This window comes from Pantherophis guttatus, chromosome 4 (genome assembly GCF_059756535.1).
Source record: "Pantherophis guttatus breed Tessera chromosome 4, ASM5975653v1, whole genome shotgun sequence".
NCBI classification, from domain to species: Eukaryota; Metazoa; Chordata; class Lepidosauria; order Squamata; family Colubridae; genus Pantherophis; species Pantherophis guttatus.
Window position 1 is genome coordinate 62,467,343 of NC_142066.1, and position 25,996 is coordinate 62,493,338.

Here is a 25,996-nt window from a genome sequence, read left to right on the forward strand (position 1 = left end):
ATATTTCAGGAAGGGCATTTTCAATGACTCACAGTATGGTGAAATCACCTGTCTCCAATGGTACATTTAATTTTGATGGCCACATGAAGAGTGACATCCATGTGTACCACACCGTGCACAAAGACTCAGGATTATACAAAGACTTACTGCACAAAATACATCTAGATAGAGGGAATGAAGATAGGCCTTCGCAAGAAAATAACTATAAGTTATTGCGGCGCAACAATAGCTACACTTGTTACACAGCTGCCATATGTGGGATGCCTGTGCATTCTTCCTTCAAGGCTGCTGACATGTCAACTCCAGAAGACAGTGAAAAGCTAGTTACGGACACGGTATCTTACTCCAAAAAGAGGGTTCGCTATGACAGCTACTCCAGCTATTGCAATGCTGTAGCTGAAGCAGAAATTGAAGCAGAGGAAGGTGGTGTAGAGATGAAATTGGCATCAGAATTAGTAGATCCTAATAATCCCAATGAAGATACTGCAGAAGAAGAGAGAGATGAACGGGACACTTCAGAGGTCCATCTGCTTTTTCACTTCCTCCAAATCCTGACAGCTTGCTTTGGGTCTTTTGCTCATGGAGGTAATGATGTCAGGTAAGTAATAATGCCTGCATGTTTATTGTATTATAGCAATTTGTGAGTGTTGTGATTGGTTCCACTGTTGAGAGTTCTTCTATCATTATGGTCTTCACTGATTCTCAACAATTTTAAACATTTAAGATGCTTATTAAAAATGGTTTTATCTGTAACTTTATGTCAACTTTGATCTATTTTTTGCTGTAATTTCTACTCATTTGCATAAAAAACAACACAGATAAACAAGGATCTCACCCCTATGGTGAATAAACCAAGGAATGGTTGCTCAAGTAAAAAAAAAAAAAAACCAGCATGAGCATATAAATTTACTAAGCCAATACAGTCATCAGGCCTCTCATAACAAAAAGAGATTCATGTCTTACTTTTGTGTTTGTTCTTCCAGATAGAGGCCAGCTGTTGCTAATAATTCAAAAATATTCTGTGCTTTCTGCAAATATTTTTAGAAGGAAAATTAGAATTAGCAATTGTAAAACCCAGCTATGTTATAAAAGGAAAATGATACAATTTGATTCCTTGTAACTGTCCACAAGATTATATATGATTGGTTGGAATAGCAATTCATTCCAGGAAGAATAGAAAGCAGATGGTTATTATCAGATAATCCTGGCTTGAAGATGTTGGTGAGCTATAATATTCAAGTGTTGCTGTTTTAACCTTGTGGGTGTTCTATAGTTTCTGCTTCTTTATTATTTCCTCTCCTTTTTTAGAAATATAATAGCAACTCCCAAATTATATTCTGTGAGTACTTACTGAAGTTTCTGCAACAGCAAATTGTCAATGGCAAGTAAACAGCTTGAGAGACCTTCATTGCTATTATGGAAACATCCATACATTTACAAGATAGGGTCATGCTTTTTTTTGCAGGGGAAAGGGGGGGTGGAGAGGATAACCAGATTCAGCAGTTCTCCCTTAACATAAAACATTGCAATACTGCCATAATAGTTTATTTAAAAGATTGCAGGCATGGAACACTATTCATACATAGAAAATGGAGTATATGGAAATCCTGTTGACAGGTAATTACCAATTTTACATTAGCTATTAAATGTATTACAAGCACAATATAATATTCTTGTGACCTGTTTGCAGTTGCATGTAGTTTAATTTTTTGAGAGTCACTATTATCAAAAATAATTTTATTTCCAAAATGTCTCTTGCCTTAATGTAGATACAATTGATATCATTAGAAAATAAAGCAGTTTATGACTGCAAGTCAGTTTTCAACACTTGATACTGTTTAACCTCTATATCAATATTTTTATTATTAAGGAATAACACAATGCAAATAGTTCCAGGCAGGAACTAGAAATTATCCAACTGATGTTATAAGATAGAAAAAGTTCCAACCAAAATGCTTATGAATATTTTTTACATTTATAGACTGCCAAACCCCTAAGGACTTTTGGTGGTGTGTTAGAAATGATATGCAGTAAATAAAAACCAAACAATAAACTACCAATAAATTGATGAAAAACTGAGAATAAAGTTGAATCAACCAAACCAAGATGATGTCAAGACCCACATGCTCCATGGAAGAACTTTGATTTGAGCAGCTTCTGGAAACCAATTAGGCTAAGAACCAACTGAACCAACTGAAACACTAAAAAGAGCATTGATGAGTTTTAGCTTCTCTCACATTCTTAAAGTGAAGCACTGCTAATAAGTTTTTCTGGTAAACTGAACTAGTTGGGAAAATTCCAACTGCAGTTTTAGATTTGTGAGTTTACATATTACATTTCCTGCATAAGCGTGAGAATAAAATATTGCTGAAACTGAATAAAACATTGCTGTGATAGTGTGAGTGAGTAAGGTGTTGGATTAAGAGCCGGGAGATAATTATTCTGATTCACCCTCAGCCACAGAAGTTCACAGATGATTTTGGACTAGTCATTCTCTTTCAGCGCAAATTACTTCATATGTTTGTTGTCTGAAGATAAATAGGACAGGAAACACTATTTATGCTGTCTTGAGCTCCTGAATGAAATCCAGGATATAAATGTAATAAATAGATGGGTTCTCTTTCTTTCCATTTGTAAGTATATGAAAAACAATCAACCTGAATAAGTCTCTATTCTCCTGTTCTTGTCCTACAATTTCATTTCTCTGCTGTTGTTGGGAAATTTATTTTCTGTAATGAACATATACCGGTATATTTATTAGCATTATGCAAAATGGTTTAAAATTGAAAAATTTAAAGCTTGAAATACTGTATTTAGAATCTTAAATAATGTAAGCTCATTTCAGATTGTTTCAAATTTATTTATTGTAAGTTGTATTGTTTTGAAATATATTCAATTTATTTGTCCAGCGACAAATTATTCAACATTGTTCAAAAATGCTGTATGTTAATAATGGTAGTAAAGTAACACAGCATTATTCTCCTTCAAATCTTCTTTGAATATCCCTCATCTTGTCTTAATCATCGGTCATAAACCAAATGAAATAATAATTCTGCTTTTGAATTACCACAATTGCAGTCTTTTAAGTAGGTATTATTGCACAACCAGTCTCAGAAAAAAATGAGCAGGACTTGTATGTTTTGTCACATCAAGATGGTAGATAGTTGTTTTATCAATTGGATTTCCTTAAAACAACGATAACTATTTCCAACCTTGCACAAAAGTCCGACTGCTCATCAAATAGTAGAAAAATGTATGTATGTATGAAATCCAATGTCTTCTAAATCATTTGTCAGATTGAAAGAGTCCTAATCTGGCACTACTGTTTATGAAATTCCTAGCACTTTTCTGATGTCCATTGTGTATTTCAAGCTGATATGTATTGAGTCCTATATTTTATTTTCAAGTTCCAGCCCACTTTTAATTGCATGATTTTTAAATGGTCCATGCAAATAGCCCTGAACATTGAGGAAGAGAAGGAAGGAACCCCTACTTGATCTCTTCTAACACAAATCTAACTTTGTGTTAGAGATTAATATAAAACAAGGTCTTTTTTAGACTCCTCTTGGTAAATACATAGATTTACAACAGAGAAAACATTACCTGAGGTAGCCACACTTGATAACATTTAGCACTTCAAACGAACTTGGATTTGAGCTCAGAAATGAACTTGGGGCTAATGTTGCTGTACTAACTATTACATAGTCAAAAGTTCTGAAGTCATCTGGGCATAAATATCATAAAACCAATTATAAACAATCAGCAAAATACTTTAACGGTTGGTCTATGTTAGGTGTAGATTTTTGCCAAGTAATATTCATGAGACATGCACAAGAGTCATTTAGTATTCTCTAATAGCATGGCCACTATGCTCAGGGAAGCAAGAAATTAAGAACATTGAAGGAGATTGACTGAGAAGACATTTTAAAGCTAATGCTTATAGAAAAACAGCTCTTTGTAAGAAGCTAGTCTGATGTACGTTAAGATAGCCTGCAAGCTATTAAAGCAATGTATTTAGGATTTGATGTTATATTTTCTTCTCTAGCAATGCTATAGGCCCTTTGGTTGCCCTCTGGCTTATATATGATCAGGGTGGTGTAATGCAAGATTCTCCTACTCCTGTTTGGCTGCTACTGTATGGAGGCATTGGCATCTGTGTAGGACTCTGGGTCTGGGGACGAAGAGTGATCCAAACAATGGGAAAAGACCTCACACCTATCACACCATCAAGGTAAGTGCATGAGTGGATAATGATAAATTTTGATAAATTTTGCTATGGCATCTTTGCCCCTAATTATTTTTGCTTTTGAACTGACTTGAATATCTTGTCTTTAAACTAACATAATGTGCCTAAATTGTTGAGGTCTAGTTGAGCAGAAAAGTCTGACAATGTCTCGAATAGCATAGAAAAAATTCATAAATCAAAGTAGTTTAGTTTTGCTTTCCAAAACTAAAAACTGGATCCATGATTTTTATTTGTTTTTAATGCATACTAGAATTCTGCTGCTAACCTAATTGCTAATTAAGTCTTAATTTCTTGGAATATAGATTAGATCAGGTACCAGAAAGCTGCTTCACTAATTTAATCTGGATGAATGTGTGTGTATATAGTTTTCATTATCCAGCAGCTTCTTATTCTTTTAATATAACTCAATGATCAAACATTGGAGGAAAGCATTTGAAGAAGAACGGGTAAGCTTTTGGCATGTTGCAAGGTATAAACCCAGACTGATAGATCAAGTTTTTTTTTTTTAAAAAAAAAAGAATGACTGTGAAGTGTTTTCTTATGCTTCCTGCAGTGGTTTCACTATTGAGTTGGCTTCGGCGTTCACAGTTGTGATAGCTTCCAATGTTGGACTTCCTGTCAGTACTACACACTGCAAGGTATGCCTTTGCCCTGTGACTGCAGCCAAGCTGGTCTGGATTATTCGTTTTTATTTTTTTTAACCTTGCTGCTCAGATCAGTTTATAATGGCATGATACCACAGTAGGAAACTTAAATTGGATGTAGAAGACATTCCTCATATTTTTATAAAATACATGATATAGGAGGTTTTACTTCCATTCTTAAACATTTAATTATCTTTCACGTTTTATACAACTGAGCACTTTTAAATTTGTCAGCATTTATTCATAACTAGATGCACAGCCACATTCAGTTTTATGTAGCTTTGTGTTCCTTTAAAAGGCAGCCTTTGGATTTTTGCATGCCCTGTTAATTTCACAGATCTTGTGCAAAAACTAATGTGTTTTTTATTTGATGCCGAGTTATTCATATGGCTATGCAGTTGCACAAGAGTATTAAATAAAAATTCTATTTACATTTTAAAAGTAAAAGGGAAAAAAATCTAATAATGAGAATAGAACTAAGGCATTTTATCATCTGATACAGAAAATCTAAATGACTCTTGTTCATTACTATGAATACAATAAGCTAAAAAAAAAACTGTTTTAGGCTTTCCCTGAGTGCTGTCTCAAACCTCATTGATAGATTTGGCTCTGAATAGCCACATTTTTTCTGTAGATCATGCCATATGAACTTTGATCTGTTGCATTCTTCTTTGCCAAGAGGTTCTGACATTTACATCCTTCATCCTTCCACTTTCCTGATGAATGCATGGCATGGGATTTCCTGTGTGTCACTTTTACACTACAAAATCTCCATCTGTCTCTTTTTATTTCTTCACAGTGGATTTTGCATTGAAGTTATGTGTGCGCTAACCGTACTTGTAGCCTCAAATGTGGGTATTCCAATAAGCTCCACTCATTGCAAGGTATTGGAGTTTGCAGTGGTCATGCCAATTAAACACATTCACAATCATTTAAGAACATAAATAAATAGTAAATTCTGATTTTTCCCCATTTTGCCTTCACTATGTAATGTCTCATGACGTACAATATATTATATTGCTTATAACATCAACAATCAAAACTCAAAATGTGGCATTTTTATTTACTTTCAAAAATGCTTTAAAAATTTGAGTGATAAATTATTCCAAATAATAGGAAACTGATTTTTAAAACAAATATTAGATTACACAGAGCATAGTTTATTATTTTAATTGCTTATTATTTTTGCAATTTGTGAATTACATGGTAGAATTCATTTTAATAGTCAATTAACAAGCAATAAACTTAACATTTTAGTATTCTTGCTTCCGCATATTAAATTTAATGTTAGCTTTGCATTAATAATATTTTTCTCACAAATAATTTTTTTTTCATACTGGACACTTGTGGGTTATAGAATGTAAAAATTAGGGTGAGTACCACAAGTGCAGTGCAGTCTAAGTCACAATTTTTCTGTTTGAAGGCAAATGGTGTTTAATTTCAAACCAATATAAGCCTAGCTGTTTGAAATTATAGACATTGTAGCTTTTCAGTGATGAACTTAACTGCTTTTCTAATACGTATTGTTATTAAAATAAATACACTAAATTTGTATAATGTATAAAATTGCTTCTAAAAACCAGTATAACTGATGCCCTTTTAAAAATTTGGAGAAGAAATTTGAATTCAAACAGGTAAATTGCATTTTTTTAGTTCAGTGTTTAAATAAAATGTGGTGCTTTTTACATTCTGTTTGTACTACCATTCCACATTCTTTCTCTATAAATTCTTTTTAAAGACAATGTCAACCGTCCCACTGCATTAAACAGCAAAAGAAACTCCTGGGACATTTTTTCTCCGAGAATATAACTTTACTGAAATCCCATATGGGTACAGAAGTAGAAAAACCAGTTCTGAAGTTTTCAAATGCAAACAGCATTGGAAAACTTTCCTTTTTCCCCACTGGAGCTCCCATTGTCCATTTTCCACCAGTCAGTTGCATTTGCTTTATTTTGGAAACAGCCTGACTGCCAGGCGATGACTTTGGGGTTTGGGTCTGTCTCACGCTTTCAGGCGGCACATTTGCATTCCAGAGTTCCCTCACAATCCTCCCTTATATACCAATGTCTTCCATCCTCCCTCCTGTTACTGTTGTCTGATTGCAAGAGGGCTATGTAGAGAGTCAAGTATGATATGCCGACTCTCCAGAAAGAAGATTAACCCAACAAAGAAATAAACAGGCACATTATTTCTACACTCTGGGTTTTCGCACTAACACCCTATCGGGGTCAGAGGCATGAAACTTCTGAATAAGCCTAGGGGCATGGATGCTCCTTACTGCCACCTACTCTGCCTCTGTCAAAGAAAAACCTTTCCATAAGACTAAATAACACAACTTCCCCTTGTGGTATTGAGAATCAAGGATCTTCTTGACCTCAAGTGCTTCTCTCTGTATACCCGTGTGGGGGGAGAGGCGACTTAATGGCAGGTCTCAGCAGTAAACTGTGGAAGTGCTTTAGGAAATACAGTGAAACACTGGATGAATGCACCTACGGTTTTTTTGGTCATTTTAATTCCATCATCACTGGATTTATAATCCAGATGATATGGAAAGGACCTATGTATTTAGGGCTCAACTTTTTGCAAGGTTGGCCCAATTGCAAGAACTTTGTGGACAAGTACACCTCATCCCCTATTCTAAACTTCCTCTGAGGTGCTCTCTTCTTGTCAGCCTTTGTCTTTTGCACTTCCTGTGCTACTTCTAATGTTTGTGCACTACAGGCCAGATGGCTTTCAGAGTACTCATCCACTCAGCCAATTAAGTCGACGAAGGAGATTCTTGAGGAAGCTCTGGCATAGGCACAAATTCCACACCCATAGTCACTCGAAAGGGGCAAATCCAGTGCTATTGTGCACAGAGTTATTGTAGGTCACCTCAGCAAAGTGCAAGAGTTCATTCAATTCAATTGTTTTGCTGGCAGTTCACCTAGCATCAAAGGTACTATTCCATGACTGCATTCATACATTCACAAGCTCCATTCATCTGAGGATGATGGAAAGAGCTAAGACCCTGGGAGAAGCCTAATAACCTCAAGAACTTGGACCAAATTTTTGAGGTAAATTGCACCCCCCAATCTGAAATTATGTGTTTTAGAATACCATGCAGCCAGTACACCTGCTGTACAAAGATCTTAGTCAGCTCCTGATTGGAGGGGATCTTAGGGCATGCCACAAAGTGGGCCTGTTTAGAGAATAAGTATGTAATGACCCAGATCACAGTATTCCCAGTGCTGTCCAACAGTTCCACAATAAAGTCCATAGATATCTTCCCCCAGGAAGGATATCCTCTCTCCATTCATGAAGCTGAGGAAACTCTGAAGTTACATCTTCATTCGCGCTCCCATTCTAAGATCATTTGGACCTTCCGGGGATTCATCTGTATGCCATCTTTTGAAATCCAGTACCCTAGGTAGTCTAAGCTGATCTTGTGGTAATCACACTTGGACAACTTCATGAAAAGCTGAGTCCTCCACAGCTTCTCAAGCACTGCTCTGACCAATTTCATTTGCTCTTCCTTGGTTTTTGTATTATATTGTCCAGATATACCAAGACCACCTTGTACAAGTGCTTATGCAGGACTTCATTTATTAGTTGCAGGAACACTGCTGGGGCCTCACTGTAGCACAAACAAAACTGGTAGCAACCCTGAAGGCAGTTGAACTCTGTTTTCCATTCGTCCCCCTCCTTAATTTTCATTCTATAGTATTCATCCCTCAAGTCCAACTTCATGAAATTCTTTCCCTTTGCAAGATGGGCCAACATGTCCTTCATTCACCACACATATACAGTTTAGCCCTCTATAATTGGCCAACAGCCTAAAGCAGGGGTGTCAAACTTGTGGCCCGCAGGCTGATGTGTCATGTGCTGGCCACGCCCACCTCCAGTTTAGCAAAGGGGGGGAAGTCGCGATACATCATGTGATGACAACATGACGCCGTGAGTTTGACACCCCTGGCCTAAGAGATCCATCCTTGTTTTCTTTGAAAAGCTCAGGGGCTGCTATCCTTGACTTAACCGGTTGAATGAAGACCCTGGCTAAATTTTTTTCTATCAATGTGCAGAGCATCTCCCTAGGTGTCATTGAATATAGTTTTGTCTTTGACAGTTTAGCTCCACGAACCACCTCAGTCGCACAGTCTATGGAACAGAAGTGTGTTAGATTCCTTTGCTAAAGACCTCAGCCAGGTTGCAATATTCCTTGAGAATCAATGGTTCTAAGCTGCCATTTTCCTTTAGTTTATTGGAAGGTTCCACTTTCGCTTTCTTAGCTGTAGGTGCTTGGTGGCTTGGCACTTTCCCTAACTTTTGCTGGTTGGATACTTTTCTTCACATCTGCTACTTGTCTCTATCCCAATTAACTCCAAAACGGACTCCATTTTTTCCACTGGCTCAGGACCATGGCCTCTATCATCTCCAGGGCCATGATAAATTGAATAGTTTCTGGGGGTCCAGATTTTAGCTTCACAAGCTTGGTTAAGTAGGTTGCTGGCACTCCACCCATTACAGAACTGTCTAGCTGAGAAAATGCTATGGGTTTCCTTAGCTTTCTTAGCCTCAATCCTGACTTCTCTACCACTTGGGAGCTGGTGCACCGTGAGTCCAGCAAGGCCGTAAGGACCTGCTTTACTCCTAAGGACGCTGAAATCTCCACTCTAGCAGTCATGGCAATGATGGTTCCACTTACCATCAGATCATTTTCTCCTTCACTGTCACTCTCACAGAAGACTAGTCCTATCTTGACAGGGACCAGAGTTTCTTCCCTTTCAGTGGATAGAGGGGAGAACTCTATGACTTGTTGCCCCGCATGCATTTTCTCCTTTGGCTTCAGTGAAACACTTTTCTTTGGTTGGCTCAGGAGGAAGGGAACAGTCATTGGCTATGCTATGAGGCATTTGGCAGCACAGTGCTCCTTCTTTCCTCAATGAAAGCAACTTCCGAGGCTTTAGCAGGGTTTGCCTCTTTTGGCTGGCGGTGCGCCCCATCTGACTCTTGTGCCCAGTATATTTGTAGAATTCCACCACATCAATCTTTGTCTCTGTGGCTATACAATACCATTGTCGAAGGTTGTGTGGCAGCCGCCTCCACCCTCCCGGAGTAGACAATTCTGATAGTGTTCCTTGCTCAGCCCCTCTCAGAAATGATACACCAGCAAGCACTCTGGCCAGTCTCCCAGGGTAGGTGGTGGAATCCTTGGAGGTAGTTGGAGCTAGTTAACCAGTCACTTCCCTTGATTTAGGGTACTGATACGGGCTTCTGCACAACAGGCTGCCATGGGGTCCTTGAACCGTACTCATAGGGATTGCATAATAGCCTCGAGGTCATCTAGCTCAGGGGCGCTTCATCATGCAGTGACACTAGCCACTCTGAAGCATTCCCTTCCAGATTGACCATGATAACATGGACCCATGTCACATCATCCGAATATATTGCTTAGTAGCATTCCATGTGATGCCAGATTTCAGCCAAGAAATGGGCTAGGTGCCTTAGGCACATATCAAAGAGGACCACCAAGGTGGATGACTGCTGTTCCTCCTACCCCTGCTGGGGTAGAATGCCAGCTGCCGTTACTGGTACCAGTGCCGGAATCCCAGATGCAACCGCAAGGCCAGGGTCCTGACTACAGCCCTGGCCCTGACCACAGCCACTGGTGCTGCTGGCTGCAACAGAAGAGGAGGTGTGGTGAAGGCCATTTACACCGGCATTCTGACCACAGCTGCAACCACTTGTGCTGCTGGCTGAAGGATAGGAGAGGGAGTTGCCAGGGTCGCCAGGTTTTCCACAATTCCTGTACCAGTAGCAGAGGCGGCTCCTGGTGTCGCAGCATGAATCTCCATCCCTGTGAACTTCTCTCGCAGATGCTCCATTGATGGGCTGCGACTGGCAATCGGGATGTTCCACTTAGCAGGGTCATCCTATTCGGCTAGCCACTTTGCTCTCCATCTGCTACCTCAGACTGCTTTTTTTTTTTTTTTTTGGAAAAAAATTTTTTTTTAATTTTTATTTTTTCCAACACACAAATTACATCTTTTCGGAACAGAGCCCTAATCCGGTCATCAATTTATACAGGTTTTTTTTTCCATCTTTAACAAAAAAAATTATATTCTATTTTGCCATAACACTTATTTCTTAATCTTAACTCACCTATCTCAACTAATACCAACTTTTAAAAAAAATTAAATCAAATTTACTTAATCAAAACAATTACCCTTCTATTAACCCCCCTTAAATCTTAATTCAATTAATACTTCATAGTACATTTCACAATTCTTACCCTAAATCCTCACTATTAACAATACTTAATCTTAAATCACCTATCTCCCCTATTACCATCTTATAAAAAGTTTACCCTTATTTATTTAATCAAAACAATTACCCCTCTATTAATCCAATTTAAATCTCAATTCAATTAATACCTCATAATACATTTCACAATTCTTAGCCTAAATCCTCACTATTAAGAATACAGATCAAACATTTTATTTTATTTTATTTTTTATTTTATTTTGAATTTGTATACCGCCCTTCTCCCTGAGGACTCAGGACGGTGAACAGCCAAGTAAAAACATCAAATACAAATATTAAAATACAGTTAAAATATACATATATAAATTTGGCCCCATTAATTAAAAACAATAAACAAAACACTTAAAAACACTTTAAAAAATTAGGCCAGCCCGGCTTGCTGGAAAAGGAAGGTTTTAAGGGCACGGCGGAAGGCACCGAGGTCTTGGATTCTCCTTATCTCTGGAGGCAATTGATTCCAGAGGGTAGGTGCCCCCACAGAGAAGGCCCTCCCCCTGGGGGTCACCAGCCTGCACTGTTTGGCTGATGGCACCCCGAGGAGGCCCTCTCTGTGGGAGCGCACGGGTCGATGGGAGATCGTCGGTGGCAGCAAGCGGTCTCGAAGATAGCTAGGCCCTATGCCATGGAGCGCTTTAAAGGTGATAACCAACACCTTGAAGCGCACCCGGAAGACCACTGGGAGCCAGTGCAGCTCGCGCTGCACTGTTTGAAACATGTTTATGTTTCAAAATTTTATTTCCCTTTCTAAAACTTCCCCACATTTTTTACTTTGTATAATGCTCAATAAATCTTTATTTCTCTCTTAACTTCACCAAATTTAGATCCTATCTCTAACCCCAAAAATATAGCAATTTAACATTGAAACATAGTTCTTAATTCAAATAAGACTACAATACAATTTTTGAATTATTTCCCACAATTCTATCTCTTTAACCATACCATTTGTATAAAAACCAATTTGAGCAATTCTTATTTGTAATTCATTGTCCTATATTATTTCAATCTTCTTTTCTTTTTTTGCTTAGATAGATATATTATCAAAAATATTGAAAATATTAAAATATTAAAGTTATTGAAAATATTCAAATTATTGCAATTGTTATAGGTATTTAAATAATATCCCAGTTTTTATAATCAATTATTCTCAAGTAATACCATGTAACATCTTAATACAAATTAATTCATTATGTCCATTGATATATTTTCTTTTAACATAGTCTATTTCTCATATATTATAGCCTCCATCCCTATTTCAATTTTAAGTATCTGTAACATATTCTTCTCATATTTCTGTTAACCATCATTAATCTCAATATAGTTATTTTGTAGATCAAAATCTTGGACTTTTCTATCTTACCCCATATTCCCCAATTCTTTCACTGTTAATCCCAGTGTAATCATCTTTATAACTATTGTTTTTCACAGTATAGTCTCTAAAAAACTCCTTTTTATTATTACTATCCACCTGTGCATTACTTATTCATATTTAATCACATTGTCTTTGTCTTCTTTATTTCCAGCCGTTATGTCTTGTTTCTTCATTTTCTTGTCTGCTTGCATATACTTCATTTCAGCTTCAGTGTCCTCTAATTTTGTCCTCCATGTGGCATTTTAATTATTTTTCTTATTTCCATTCCAAGTCAAATACATCAATTTGTTCCTTCTCTAATTCCTGCACCATTTTATTCTTTTTAACTTGATGTTATCCCAATTGTAAGAATTCCGTTGTGGTTCCTCTTTTCTTTCTTTTTCCCCCCCCCATAGTCAAGTCGCCTGCAGACAAAGAAATCATCCACCACAAATTCTCATGGTTGTTATCTGTAAAGGGCCGGGGTACTTACGAGACCGCCTTCTGCCACCAATAGCCTCCCACCGGCCAGTACGCTCGCACAGAGTGGGCCTCCTCAGGGTGCCTCCTCAGTGGCGACCCCCAGGGGGAGAGCCTTCTCTGTGACGGCGCCCACCCTCTGGAACAACCTTCCCCCAGAGTTACGGATAATAACAGACCTCCGGATTTTTCGTCGGGCCTTGAAAACTTATTTATTTCAACTAGCTGGGCTGGCTTGAGCTAAATTTTAAATTGATTTTAAATTGGGTTGTTTTAATTACGGCCAAAATATTTAATTATTTTAATACTGTTTTTAAATTTTGTATGCTCTGTTTTTACTTAGGCTGTGCACCGCCCTGAGTCCTATTGGAGAAGGGCGGTATAGAAATTTAATTAAATAAATAAATAAAATAAATAAAGTTCACAATTTCCCAAAACAAAAACCAAGTTCCAATGTTCCTTTTTACTCCAGAAGGTGTCTCTCTGCAATCCACAATTTCCAGTTGTTTAACAAGTATCCATCTTGTTTCAGTTACATAACAATCTTACTTGGCTTCTCTTTTTCTTTTTAGTTTTAAAAGTATCAAATCTTTTTATTGAAGTCCAGTCCAAATTTAAACTCTTCCAATCCTTTGACCTTCCAATCCTTTAACGTTTCCAATTAGTTTTATTCAAAAATCGATTTTCTTTTTTAAAAAAAAAGTTTTTATTTTATGATCAAACAAATATACAATATAGGCAATCATTCAATATATCATCAATATACCTCTCCTTATCAGTTATCATTTAATATAACATTTTTACTTATCTGTTTAAACATTTTTAAACCCCCTTCAACCCCCCTTCCCAACCCCAACCCCGACTTCCCAGAACAAAAACAGGGTATAAATTTTACCAAACATACGCTAATATATGCTAACAATGCAAGATTTAAAACTCCCTAGACCCCTTAACTCCCCTTCTACAGATTATTCATCAGCCTCCCTTTTTTATAAGCTCAAAATAACATATAATCCTTTAGCCCTAAGAGTTTTAAAAACATTAGCAAACACTAATAGATCATTCAAACCCTAAAAATACATCTGTAAAATATTCTTAATTCATTTACTTAATCATTTTACTCTTCCTCCTACTTTTATTCTCAAAATTCAAATATTTTAAAAATCTTAATACAACAATAAGTAAACCTTAATTAATCATTAATTGAATTTCTATATTTTCTTAATTCATTTACTTAATCATTGTAATTAATCATTAACACATCAATAGTTAGACCAGAAAAAGTTAATCTTCCATTCTTCCTTTCTTTCTGTATTTTTTCCAGTCTTTCTTCCTCCCTCCTACTTTTATTTTGAGGAGGTTTTGAATTTTAACTTGAGGTTGATGTATCTTTAAAACTTGTCCCTTTCTTGGAACCATTTCCTCTGATTTAGAGCCCCCATATCGACTCTTTTTGCTTATATAATCAGCCAGTTCATAGAACGAAGAATTGACTCGATAAGATTTATCAGTTTGCAAAGAGAAGTCCAAAACCTCGTAAGACTGGTCAGTTTCTACTTCTTTCTGCTCCAAATTAGTTTTTTGAAAAGTTCTGTCAGTTAATTCCAAAAGAGCAGGAGGAAAGTTTGAAGATTCTTGAGAGCCAGCCAGTTCCAGCTTCTCTGTTTTGGTCAAAATGTCTCCTGCATTGTCATTGTGCTTTCCTTCAAAAACATCCTCAATTGCTTTTATATCCTCCACCAGTTCTGTAAGTTTTCGTTCCATGATTGCTGATTGGTTATTAATAATTGCAATTTGGTTATTCATGGCTTCCTTTATAAATTCTCTAAAAAAATCCTCCTGGCTCTGTAACGCCATTAGAGAGCCTCCACCACTTTCAGGAACTCTTTGCTTGGAAGCCATATTATTATAAAAGAATTTTTCTTTTCACAGCCATAAAGTCTCTTGAACAGCTTTCTCAAATTTATTTGTGATTTATCAAGCAAGATAGTCTTTTCTACACCCAGCTCTCAAATCCCAGCAACTTAAATCCAGTCTCTGAGCACAAATCTGTTAACAAGCACTTTCATTTCTAACTTTCACTTTTACACCCACAACGAGGACGCCATTTCCATCTCCAGCTCAGAAAAATCAAGTAGAAACAATGTATCCCAGGAATTAAGCACAATACTTGCAAAAGCTTGTTCTCCTGCTTCCGTTCTGTCTGCTTTTGAATTCAATTAATCTCCTTTTTGACAGAAGAGTTGGTCGTGACGTCTGGCTCCGTTTAAAATGGAGTCGCCTCGGATCCGGAGCTTCAGTGGGCTGAACGGGGAGCTCTCACCCTCCAAGCCCCTGGAATTGTTCCAGGGGCTTCCGGGGAGCTCTACCCTCGCCCACCGGCTCTCCTCTCCTTCTTCTCCCGAAGGAGAGGTTTTCAAGCCATCTGACAGCTGATTAACGCTGTCAGAACGGCTCCAACGGAATTGCGGGGCTGGCGGTCCGAAAAGACCGTCCGCGATGCCGACGGTGCCAACCAGAAGCCCTGGTTTCTCTTCAGATCGTATAAATATTTCGCCTTTTACAAAAATTGATTTTCTATTGGGTTTTTTGTCTCTTTAAAGCTTCATTTCAAAATCTTCTTTGCCCCTGTGCTCCTTAGCCCCTATTTTATCGCTAGTGGTCTTGTAGTTAAAAGATGTTTCCCTTGATGTTATTACAAACCTGGGTTGACTGTCACTCACCTAGCTTCGAAAAACTCCGTTCTGTTCCACTTTCCTCCTGCTCAATACTTGATCCGGTTGTCCCAACTTCGTGGCAGCTGCCATGGCTGCCGCCCCCCGCCGCCAAGTCACAGAGAGTTCCCTCCAACCTCCAAGGAACTTTCCTGTTCCTCTTGGTCATCCGAGGTGCCTCTCTTTCTTCCCCGTCCCTGCAGGATGGTTCTGGTCCGAAGACCCATCGGCGGCGGTTCGTCAGCCAGGGTTTTCGCAGGGCTCGTCGGAGCCCACTAATTTCCCGACCATCTCTCCGTGACGCCAAATCGGAAGTCCCTACCTCATACCACTTTGATTCCGGCAGGGAGAAGGGGGTCTTTGGCCTCCACTGCCTTGTCCATATTCGTCACCCAGTGGTCTTCACTCCCTGGTATGGGGTATCTCTCACTCGCTCCTTCCTGGCTGCGGATGATTGCTCGGACTCCTTGGGTTTTGGTTTAGGGCATGTGCAAGCGGCCTATGCTCTTGGTCCAGCCTGAGGTAGCAACCGCTGTTCCCGAGCCAGGATCTCTCTCTGGCTTCTTTTTTTCTTCCGTGTCTTTGGCCGTAGCCAACATTTCAAAGATGACCTCTGGTGGAATCCAGATAGGCTATTACCCTGAGCACTAGCTTAATGTCAACTGTCACTGCATTAAACAGCAAAAGAAACTCCTGGAACATTTTTTCTCCAAGACTATAACTTTAATTAAAAGCCTTATGGGTACAGAAGTAGAAAAGCCAGTTCTGATGTTTTTGTGCACGATAACATCAGAAAACTTTTTCTTTCCCCCCCTGAACCTCCCAATCAGTTCCACTGTTTTTTTATTTTGCAAATGGGCTGCCTGCCTCGGATGTTCCCAGGCGATGATCTTGGGGTTTGGGTCTGTCTCACGCTTCCAGGAAACTTCATTCCAGAGTTCACTCCCAAATTTCCCTTGCATCCCAATGCCTTCCCTACCCCCTCCCATTACTGTTGTCTGATTGTGAGCAGGGCTATATAGCGAGTCAATCATAACAGTCAGGCTAGAACTTCAGACACATCTGTTCGTTTTTGCATGTCCCACTCCCCCTAGTCTTTTCTTAATTTTGTTGAAAAGAAGAAAAAAGCTAGCAAAAAAGTGATGGAGATATTACTAGTGAATCTGATCAGCTGGAAATAGGAAGAAAAACCTAAAAGGATGAGCAAGGGATGAACACACTAGAAAGCATCTAGGTAATAGTACTGATTATTTGATATACTAGGATCACGTGTAGATGCTGTTTATATTCCAGTATGAAATGCATTGAAACAATTGACTTAGATACTGAAATTAGCAGTCACATGGCTGCAGATTTCAGGTCCAGGTAAAAAAACAGCTGAACACTATTTATGCCCTTGTAACAGAAATAAAAGAGCTTGGATAAAAGATTTAATAACTATTCTACCATTTAATATGCAATAGTTGGATCAATTAGCAGTTGAATTTTAGTTATGGGCACTATCATCTGTCATTCTTGAATGCTGAAGATTGTGTCCTCCAATACTTCCATAGGTTTCTGCTGTGTCTGGCACCTGCTCAGTGCTGCTAAAAATGTGCTACAGCTAAACTGCCAATATATATTACATGATCTAGAGAAGCTCATGAGGAAAATTCATTCTTGTGCACATGAGAAGAGTGTAACCATATTTTTTCTTTGAAATAAGTGCTGATGCTTCATGGAATGCCATTCTAGATGGTGTCCTAATCTTTGCTGTTAAGCATGCAGCTGGCAATTAAGAAGGATTGAAAAGCCATAGAATCCAGATAAAAATGAGTAGAAGAAATTTATTAGTTTCTATACATATTTATTCTAAGGCTTTGCAGTGTTTTGGATGTGATTCCAAAATTACTTTAGAGCACTTAATGTAACATGTTTACAGCCTTTTAAAACAGCCACACTTTTCTGAGGTTACAAAATAGATTTTTTGGAATTTATTTATTTGTTTGTTTGTAATCCATTTCCAAAATAATGGGGTCAGAATTGATTGATCAGAAATAGTCATTTGACTAGCTTTTAAGATACATTAAGTGGATTATGCTGTTGTCAATAATTGGAAAGAATTGAAAACTTTTAGCATATGACTTGATTTACCAAGAAATGATAAGTGAAGTGGAATATATAGCTATAGAAATATGCCTTTGTATAAATTCATGTACCCATGAAGCAGGTACTTATATGCGTAACAACCTAAATTCGTTTTCAGACATTTTCAGTAAAAATTACTCTATGTAGCAAAGTTTGAACAGATCTTTAGTTGGCAGCATTTATTGAACATGCTCCATGTAAAAATGAATAAGAAATTTAATTGTCAACATTTTTTAGAGCTTTTTAACTTTGGGCATCAGCTGACTGGCACTTATTTATAACTGGGGTCCATAAATATGGTTGTTTAATGGTCACAGCACATTAACTTTTCTGACAATCTTGAGAAAGTGGAGGGTTGGGATGTCATTTATACCTAGCATTAAAATGTAACTTATTAAAGTGAACAGTTTTTCATTGCATCACACATTAGACATACTTATTGGTGGTTACTCTGATAATTAATCCATCCTTTTCCCCCAAATCACTGCTGTGTGCCATGTAACTCAAGGTAGTGTGATGATGGTGATCAATAAAGAATTCCTGGCTATTTAAACAAGCAAAATTTATTGACCCTCAGTCATATATATACATATATGTGTGTGTATGTATGTGTGTATATATATGTCTTCTCAAGTTTTAACATATATATATATATATACACACATACATACATACATACATACATACATATATAAATACACACATACATACATATTAAGATATATTTAATTCTAACTTTTTTCTCAAACTTCCAAGGTTGGTTCTGTGGTAGCTGTTGGTTGGATACGATCCAAGAAGGCTGTTGACTGGCATCTCTTCCGCAATATCTTTCTAGCTTGGTTTGTGACTGTTCCTGTAGCTGGCTTATTCAGTGCTGGCATTATGGCAATCTTAATGTATGGAATATTACCATATGTCTGATACATCATTGTTCTTTCCAGAAAAAAGGGAGTATCTCTTTTAAGTCTCGTTCTCAGAATGCAGAACTCCCTGATCAACTATACAGTAAGAGATAGTCTGCAAGTCATTTATCCTCAGTATCTAACATCTACTGTACATACTATGAGTATCTTTGGTGCCATTTCTTCTGTACAATGTGTGTGTGTGTGTGTGTCTATGTCTGTATATAGACACGCACCCATATACATACACGCTTGTAGTTGATAATACAACCTTAAGTTATAAGTGAGATGAAAATAATTGCCTAGAACTTAATCTATAGTAAAATTTGTATATAATGTATCATTTAGTGGTGATTTTTAAACCCATTAGAGAAGTTGGGACATTTGTCAATATAATAATATATGATGAAGCAAAATGTAAACTGAGTAAGATTCTTTTTTGAAAAAAAGTTTAATGATACTGAAACAAAATAGTATGAAAGTACATTGGTAAAATGTGGTTCATATCATATTGTTGTGTATAATACTGTATGCACATTGATTTTATAAATACTTCTAAAATGTAGCTTTTTAATGTTGCATTTCCCTTATATATTTTGGATAAGAAAGTTTAGACAGTACCAAAGAAGGGGAATAGCTTGACAGTATTATACTGTTTGTCAGTATGTGTATTTGCTATTGCTCTCCTTCCCGAAATATTTTAATTAGCATTCTTTTCTACTCATCAAACACCAGCAATGCCAAGATAATATTAATATTTTCCTGTAAGTAAGAAAGCATCATATTGTTGCAGTTACCTATTACCCACTTGCATTTATTTTTTTAGAAATCCAACTCTGCTTTTATATATGATGAGTTCAAATTTCTTTTAAAAGATGTTTGCCATCACTTGTAAGTGATTCTCATTCTGGTTCATTACCATCAATCTAATGAACAAGTTCAGGAAAAGAAAGATGAAACTGAAATTCTGCCTTGTTTCTATGATTACATTCAGTAAATCTTATCTATGCAGTGGAATTGAGCAATACTGGCAGTGTGCACAGAAGTTGTGACATTTCAGTATCTAAAGAAAAAGGGAATTACTCAAGTAAGACATGTTTGACTGTTAAAATTGGCACTGTGGAGAGCTTTTAATATCAATTCTAACTCCAAGAAGCATTTGGAAGGATTAGTTCTGATACTAAAAGTTGGTGAAGTGAAATCTGCTGCAGTGTCATTTTTGTCCTTTGATAACATCTCATTGCAGCAGTCATCTCGGCCAACTAGTGCTGGCATCCACAGCATGTTGTTCATTAGAACACAGGATGTCAACAAAGAGTGAAAAGATTGATAATGCTGCAGTTCCCGCATTGCTAAGATAATTTAACAGGTTGTATGAGAAATTAGTTTTTACTGTTTGAGGAATTATTTTAGTTTGCCAGTCTTGTGTGTTTTATAAAATGAAGATATTAGTAGATAAATCTATCAAAAAAGCTGCAAATTGATGTAATTCATTGTCTATGCATCTAATAAGGTGTTTTCTAAGTAGCAGTTAAGAGACAATATTTGGTGTCCTTTTACTGCAATGGAACTCTGAAGCATTAGCATTTGAGAAGTTCTCTGGCATTAATCTCAATGTTTGTACAACTCTTGTGTTTTTTTCCCCAGAAGATTGCTCTTTCGTTTAAAACTTATTACTGTAGTTGTATTTACTGGAAAGAATTTGAGGAAGCATTGTTTGAAGTATGTTGGGAGCCCAGAACTGTTGAAATGCTGCTAAAATTTTGATATATGAGCTTTCTTGGTACTCCATTGTCATCCTTTTTCATTGGTCATTCACTCTAAATTTATAATAAAAGAATAAATTGCCTTCAGACTACTTATTAAGCCTTTTTTACTCTCACTGCTCTGAGATTTTAAGATTGATACCAATTCATTTAAAGACGCTTGTTTAGCACAAAATTTTCCTTCTCATTTTGCATTTCTTATAATCCTTTTATTTATGCTCCCTCTTTGTGAGCTTGTTCAGTGTTTTGTAACAATGGAGGTGTGTGCACACATTCACTTACATACCAAGTGACAAAATCTAAATAAAGCCCAGCTCTGTACTGCGCAAACAGAAGCTTCTATTTATTGCTCTTGGGACTGTTTGTTCCAGGATCCAGTTCCCATTGGAATTATTAAAGCCTTCTTCCATTTGCATTCCTGTTAAAAACTTTTCATACATGACAATACAAAAGTGTATGTTCCTAAGACTGAATAAAAATTAAGATGTTTGCATATTGCGATCACAACAATACTTGGGAAAAGGAAAACTTGGGAGGGAAAAATCCACATTTTCCTTTCAAGGCAGTGCCATTATAATGCTTAGGCTTTCAAATGTTCAATAATACCACAAACCTCTGAACTTGAATGTACAATTTGTGACTCAAGTTACTAATGACATAATCTGCATGTTAAATACTTTTGTTAGCCTTAATCAAGTTTTGCTATTGCAGTTGCAAAGTAGTATCCATTTAGAAAAAACTATTTATTTTGAACCTCAAAGAATAGAAATCAGAATGATAGGGTGTCCTTTTAAAATTCTAACCTAGGTGCCTTTTGGTGAGAAGCAAAGAAGGAGTCACAGTGCATTTTATGTTTAGTAAAGATTCTTAGCTGAATTGATTACAAAAAATTTCAAAACACTATTCTACCTTCAGTTTGTTTTTATATTCATTATTGGATTAAATAAATCTTGGCTGATTTTCAGCCTTATAAATTAATTGACCTGCATAAATTAAACATAACTGATCTTCCCATGTAATATTAGTGAAGGAAAGCAGTGTTCCCTTTCCACCTTTCTAAAATATTCTGTTAATAAAGGAGAAATGGAAGTTTTTGTCTGCATAACCCCCTCAATTTTGTTTTTTCTCCCCCATAATTATATACTCATAATTGGAGAGGCTTGTGCATGCTAAGACTTTATTTTCTTGTACCTCCACCCCACCCCACCCCCACATTGTTTTGCCCTAATTTCTGAAACATTCTGTACATCCTATGGGGTTACAGCTTGTCAGGTCATTAAAAAATATGCACCCACATCTGTTCATTAAGCATGAGGAAACCGCTCTATTATTTTTTATTTTCAAAGTGATCAGCATTACTCTACATAATATCTCAGAATAATGTATTTATATTTCTATGCCATCAAGTCTACAGATTCTTAGCAACCACATGTAGGTAGTCCTTGATTTATGACTGTAATTGAGTGCTCAATTACAAATGTAAGTTGTGATCGTTATTAAACGGGTCATCAAGAGACCATTAAGTGGATCATTAAGTTAATACATTGTTCACTATGGGGCCAGTTTTCACCAAAAATCTTATAAATTGTCATGTCACTGCAGAATGATGCAACTTGCAGTAAATGCAAGCTGATTGTCCAGCACCCAAAATGCAGTCACATAACTGGGGAGGGGCAACTATTGGAACTTCAAATCTGGATGGTAAGTACCTTTTATGGACTCTGCCATAATTTCAGATGATCATTAAGCAACAGTTCTAAGTGGACAACTATCTGTAGATAGATTTTATATCTGTTCTCAATCAGGTCCTTCAATCTTTCAGTAATACACCCATTGTTCCTGCAATCATGTTAACCCAACTTACCTCTTTCCCTTTCCAACAAGGGAGATGGCTGATTAAAAAATATGAAGTCTAAATAAGATAGAGAACTTTATAAAAAATAAAGAGCTTTATAATGCAGAGAGCTAATCTTTACATAATGTGTCCAAAATAGATCATTTCAGCTTGGTTATTTGTACCTAGAATGACAACTTTTGTGTTGAATTGATTTGTTTTCAAGAGTCTTATCTAACCCAAAATTTAAAAAGCAATAAAGCTTTTTCTACATTATCTTGTCAAAGCCCTAATTTTATTTGTATAGAGTGTTATAGGGAATATTATTGCTTGCAATTTTCTGATGTTTATAAAGAAATCATGCCTCTAAATATCTTTTCCAGGGCCTTCATGGCCGGTCTCCTAAGGGCTAGTCTACAACATAATTCTTATTGATGGCTTGTCCTAAAAGGCAGAAACTATCTAGGATTTCAGAATCTTCATTCTCAATTGCAGGATTGATTGCTCTATTTGTTATCATTAGATTAATTATCTTTATATTGAATCTTAGTCTCTTTTTCCTCCACTATATTTAATATTCCCTATTAGAACTTGCAGATAATTTGCATTTTTAGCATAGTGTCTGATAGGACAGGTTATTGATGGTTTTTTAGATTACAAAAGCGTGTTCAATTTTAAAATCATACTCATCTTCCTATCCAGGTTCCCTCAGTATAAATTCAGCATATAGGTCAAATAAGGAAAGTATAGTGTCTTATCTCCTTTTTCAATCCAGGCCAGTCATATGTCTCATTCAAACTGGTTTCCAGGCCTTTGTAGGTGGGATGCTATAGAATTCCCATTTTAGAACATTATATAGTCTGTTGTGATCAACATAATCAAAGTATTTTCTTTAATCAGTAAAGTATTTCTTTACAGTATTCTAATATGACATGGGAAATATTATTTAGGCTAAATATACAGTTTTGTGCTTTGATAACTAAATTAAAACAAGTTGTATCTCTTAACTGAGTAAATTATGGAGAGCCAGGGAGATATTCCCACAAATTGAAACACAGGCAGAGTTATTTTTAATGTGCATATACAACAATATATACACACATTTGGGATAGAGTAAAATAGATCATTTATTCTCTGAAATGTTTTGAGTTGAACTGTGTAGAAACTGCCCAATATATTCCTGATGCTGTAGAAACAATCTTAAGTCAGTTTATGTCTTCCTGGAAGTAGTTTGGCCCAAGTCATTCCCTAATTTTGCTGAGAAATTTTTCCTTAACTGGGAAGGAAAATAGAGAAGGAGATGGAGATGCATTCCAAGAGAACAATCAACTTCCACTACATAACTGCTTCTCCAAATCTCTCGGAGATACAAAACAAAATAGTAGTTAAAGGATTCATTCTATCCCTAAAACCCATTCAGACACAACCCATGTTTCCCAAACTACATCAGAATCAGCCAGACTTTGACTATAGTAGCTGCTTGCTCACATAGTTTCTTCATCCTTTTAAAAGCTTCTGATCACATTTTACCTCTGCTCTTCCCTTCTTTTCCATAATCTCTCTGACTGGTGATAGACAATTATCTAACCTAATTTTAGCAAATCTAAAACTTGTAATTAATAAGAAGTTACCTTGATTTAAGAATGGTTCATCATCAATTCTGGCCTACTTCCTTCCATTTCATAAAGGCATTTCATAAAAAAGAGGTTTAAAATATTTATGAGAAAGGGGGGCTAATTTAGGTAGATTAGAATTGTCCTTTCAGATGAATTAAAATTTGTTATGAATTTTCCTACTATAAATTTAAATCAAATGTTCAACTGCCGAACCTCTTGATGAATATAGACATATCATTTTCTAAATTTGATCTCTGGTTATGAATTGGATACCATTAGTAATGCATCCAATCACACTACAGTAGTATTTCTCTTTAGCCTCCATGGAATTATGAAATAATTTTATCCTTGTATTTATACTTAATGGGTGTTGTCACTATCCTAGCAATATGTGTCATGTGTCTCAACAACTAGTAGCATATTTACTAAGTAAATAAAGAGAAGCCTTTCACCTTCAGGTCTGTTTATTAACCTGGATCCAGATTTAATCCTGTGCCAGGCTTGCAGCTCTGTAGGTTTTTCAAATGATCCAGTCTATTTGTGGAAATATTTCCCAACTTTCTGCTTTAAAATATGCAAGGCAGGTGATTTATCCAATATTGTTAATTTTATTTTAACTACGTGTATTGTCTGTTTTTCTCCATGTGTGCAAAATATGCACATTTTTTAAAAAAATCACTAAAATCACTCATTGATAATTGAAAAATTACAAATGAAACACACTCTCAGTTTTAAGAAAGAGAGTCCAGGTTAAACAGTCATTTTTTAAAACTAACAATTAAGGTCAGAGACACAACAGGCTTTTCCAAGCAGAGTGCTCTCGAATTAGTACAGTTGTTGCCACTTATTTCTTGTGGGCAAGGTCAAATGAATCGGGGTCTACATAGCTTGAATAATGAACAAATGTTTCTTTCCAACTGTTGCAATTATCCACTTGGAAATTTACAAAACACAAGCTGAGGCTAAAGTGAAAATTAAACAGGCTGGTCATTTTTCTATGATATTGCAAGACATAAAGAGGGAGTTCCAAGAATGATAAAGGTTCAACAGAATAAGGTAAACAACCAGCTGCAGATGTCCTCAATAAAGAGAATTGCATCCTGGCAATTTAATGTTAATAGGTGTGAGAACGAGAACAAATGTCCAGAGAGATGTATTGGTTTCCAGTTGAAAAGAGTTCACTTGCTGAAGTCCTTGTATGCTGACCCCTTTCATCTCAATAAATTTTGCTAGAGACAACTCTGTAAAAATTGTGTTGGGAAAAGAGTAATTTTCAATTCAGGCAACTGCAAAAGAACATGACACAATGTGAGAACTCTATAATATCAGATGATATTTTATATACACATCTCTCACTTGATTGGTGTACATAGATTGAAACTAATGTGTGAACTGACTACACTGAAAAGTCCAACACACCAAGATTAATTTAGTAACAGCCTTTTCAGCTTGTAGATGTTGCAGTCATCAGGTGCTTAAAAGTTAGTGTACTCTTGAATTTTCTATATTTCTGCATAAATATGCTCTAAAACAAAAGTACTAAAAGTATTTAATTGAGTCAAATTAAATGAGTCAAAACCAGACTTTTTTACTGAGGAAAATAATCCAAAACTACATGTTTGCATATGGCAATGACTGGATTTGCGTTGTGAACAAACAATTTAATAATGTTAGCTGGTTGTTGCAATGCATTGTAGATGGACTTATTGTTTTACATTAGTTAAAGAAGCAGTCTCTACCCACAAACATCTGGGTCTCAAGCAGCTTTTTTTCTCCCTAAGATTCAAACTATATCAGTTCCAAAATAGATTTACTATCAAGATAACTGTTGTCAATGATGTCATGTACATTCTGCATCCCATCATGCTCTTCTAATGCTTCAATACTTCAAACCTGTGCCATTGTCAGATTCCTCCCACTTCATTCTCTACTTCTACAGTACTAAGTTTCCTTCTCCAAAATTAAGAGGAAAAGAAATACTTGCAAACAGAGTTATTGAGCAAACACTAGTGTGTT

General features: G+C 36.5%; 1 protein-coding gene across 8 annotated transcripts in view; it reads left to right on the forward strand.

Annotated features, from left to right (window-relative positions):
• Positions 1–20,619, forward strand: part of SLC20A2 (solute carrier family 20 member 2) — a 101,744-nt gene extending 81,125 nt beyond the window's left edge. For 4 of the 8 annotated variants that reach the window (XM_060691755.2, XM_034416269.3, XM_034416272.3 and 1 more), the window contains exons 8-11: positions 10–598; positions 4,046–4,231; positions 4,800–4,884; positions 18,619–20,619. In XM_060691755.2, the coding sequence (XP_060547738.1) occupies positions 10–598; positions 4,046–4,231; positions 4,800–4,884; positions 18,619–18,783 (1,025 nt within the window). In that variant the 3' untranslated portion in view covers positions 18,784–20,619. Of the gene's footprint in view, positions 1–9; positions 599–4,045; positions 4,232–4,799; positions 4,885–5,689; positions 5,775–18,618 lie in introns of all 8 variants that reach the window. The other 4 variants (XR_015733873.1, XR_015733872.1, XM_087892309.1 and 1 more) reach the window with 2 other exon arrangements.
• The last annotated feature ends 5,377 nt before the right edge of the window (positions 20,620–25,996 follow it).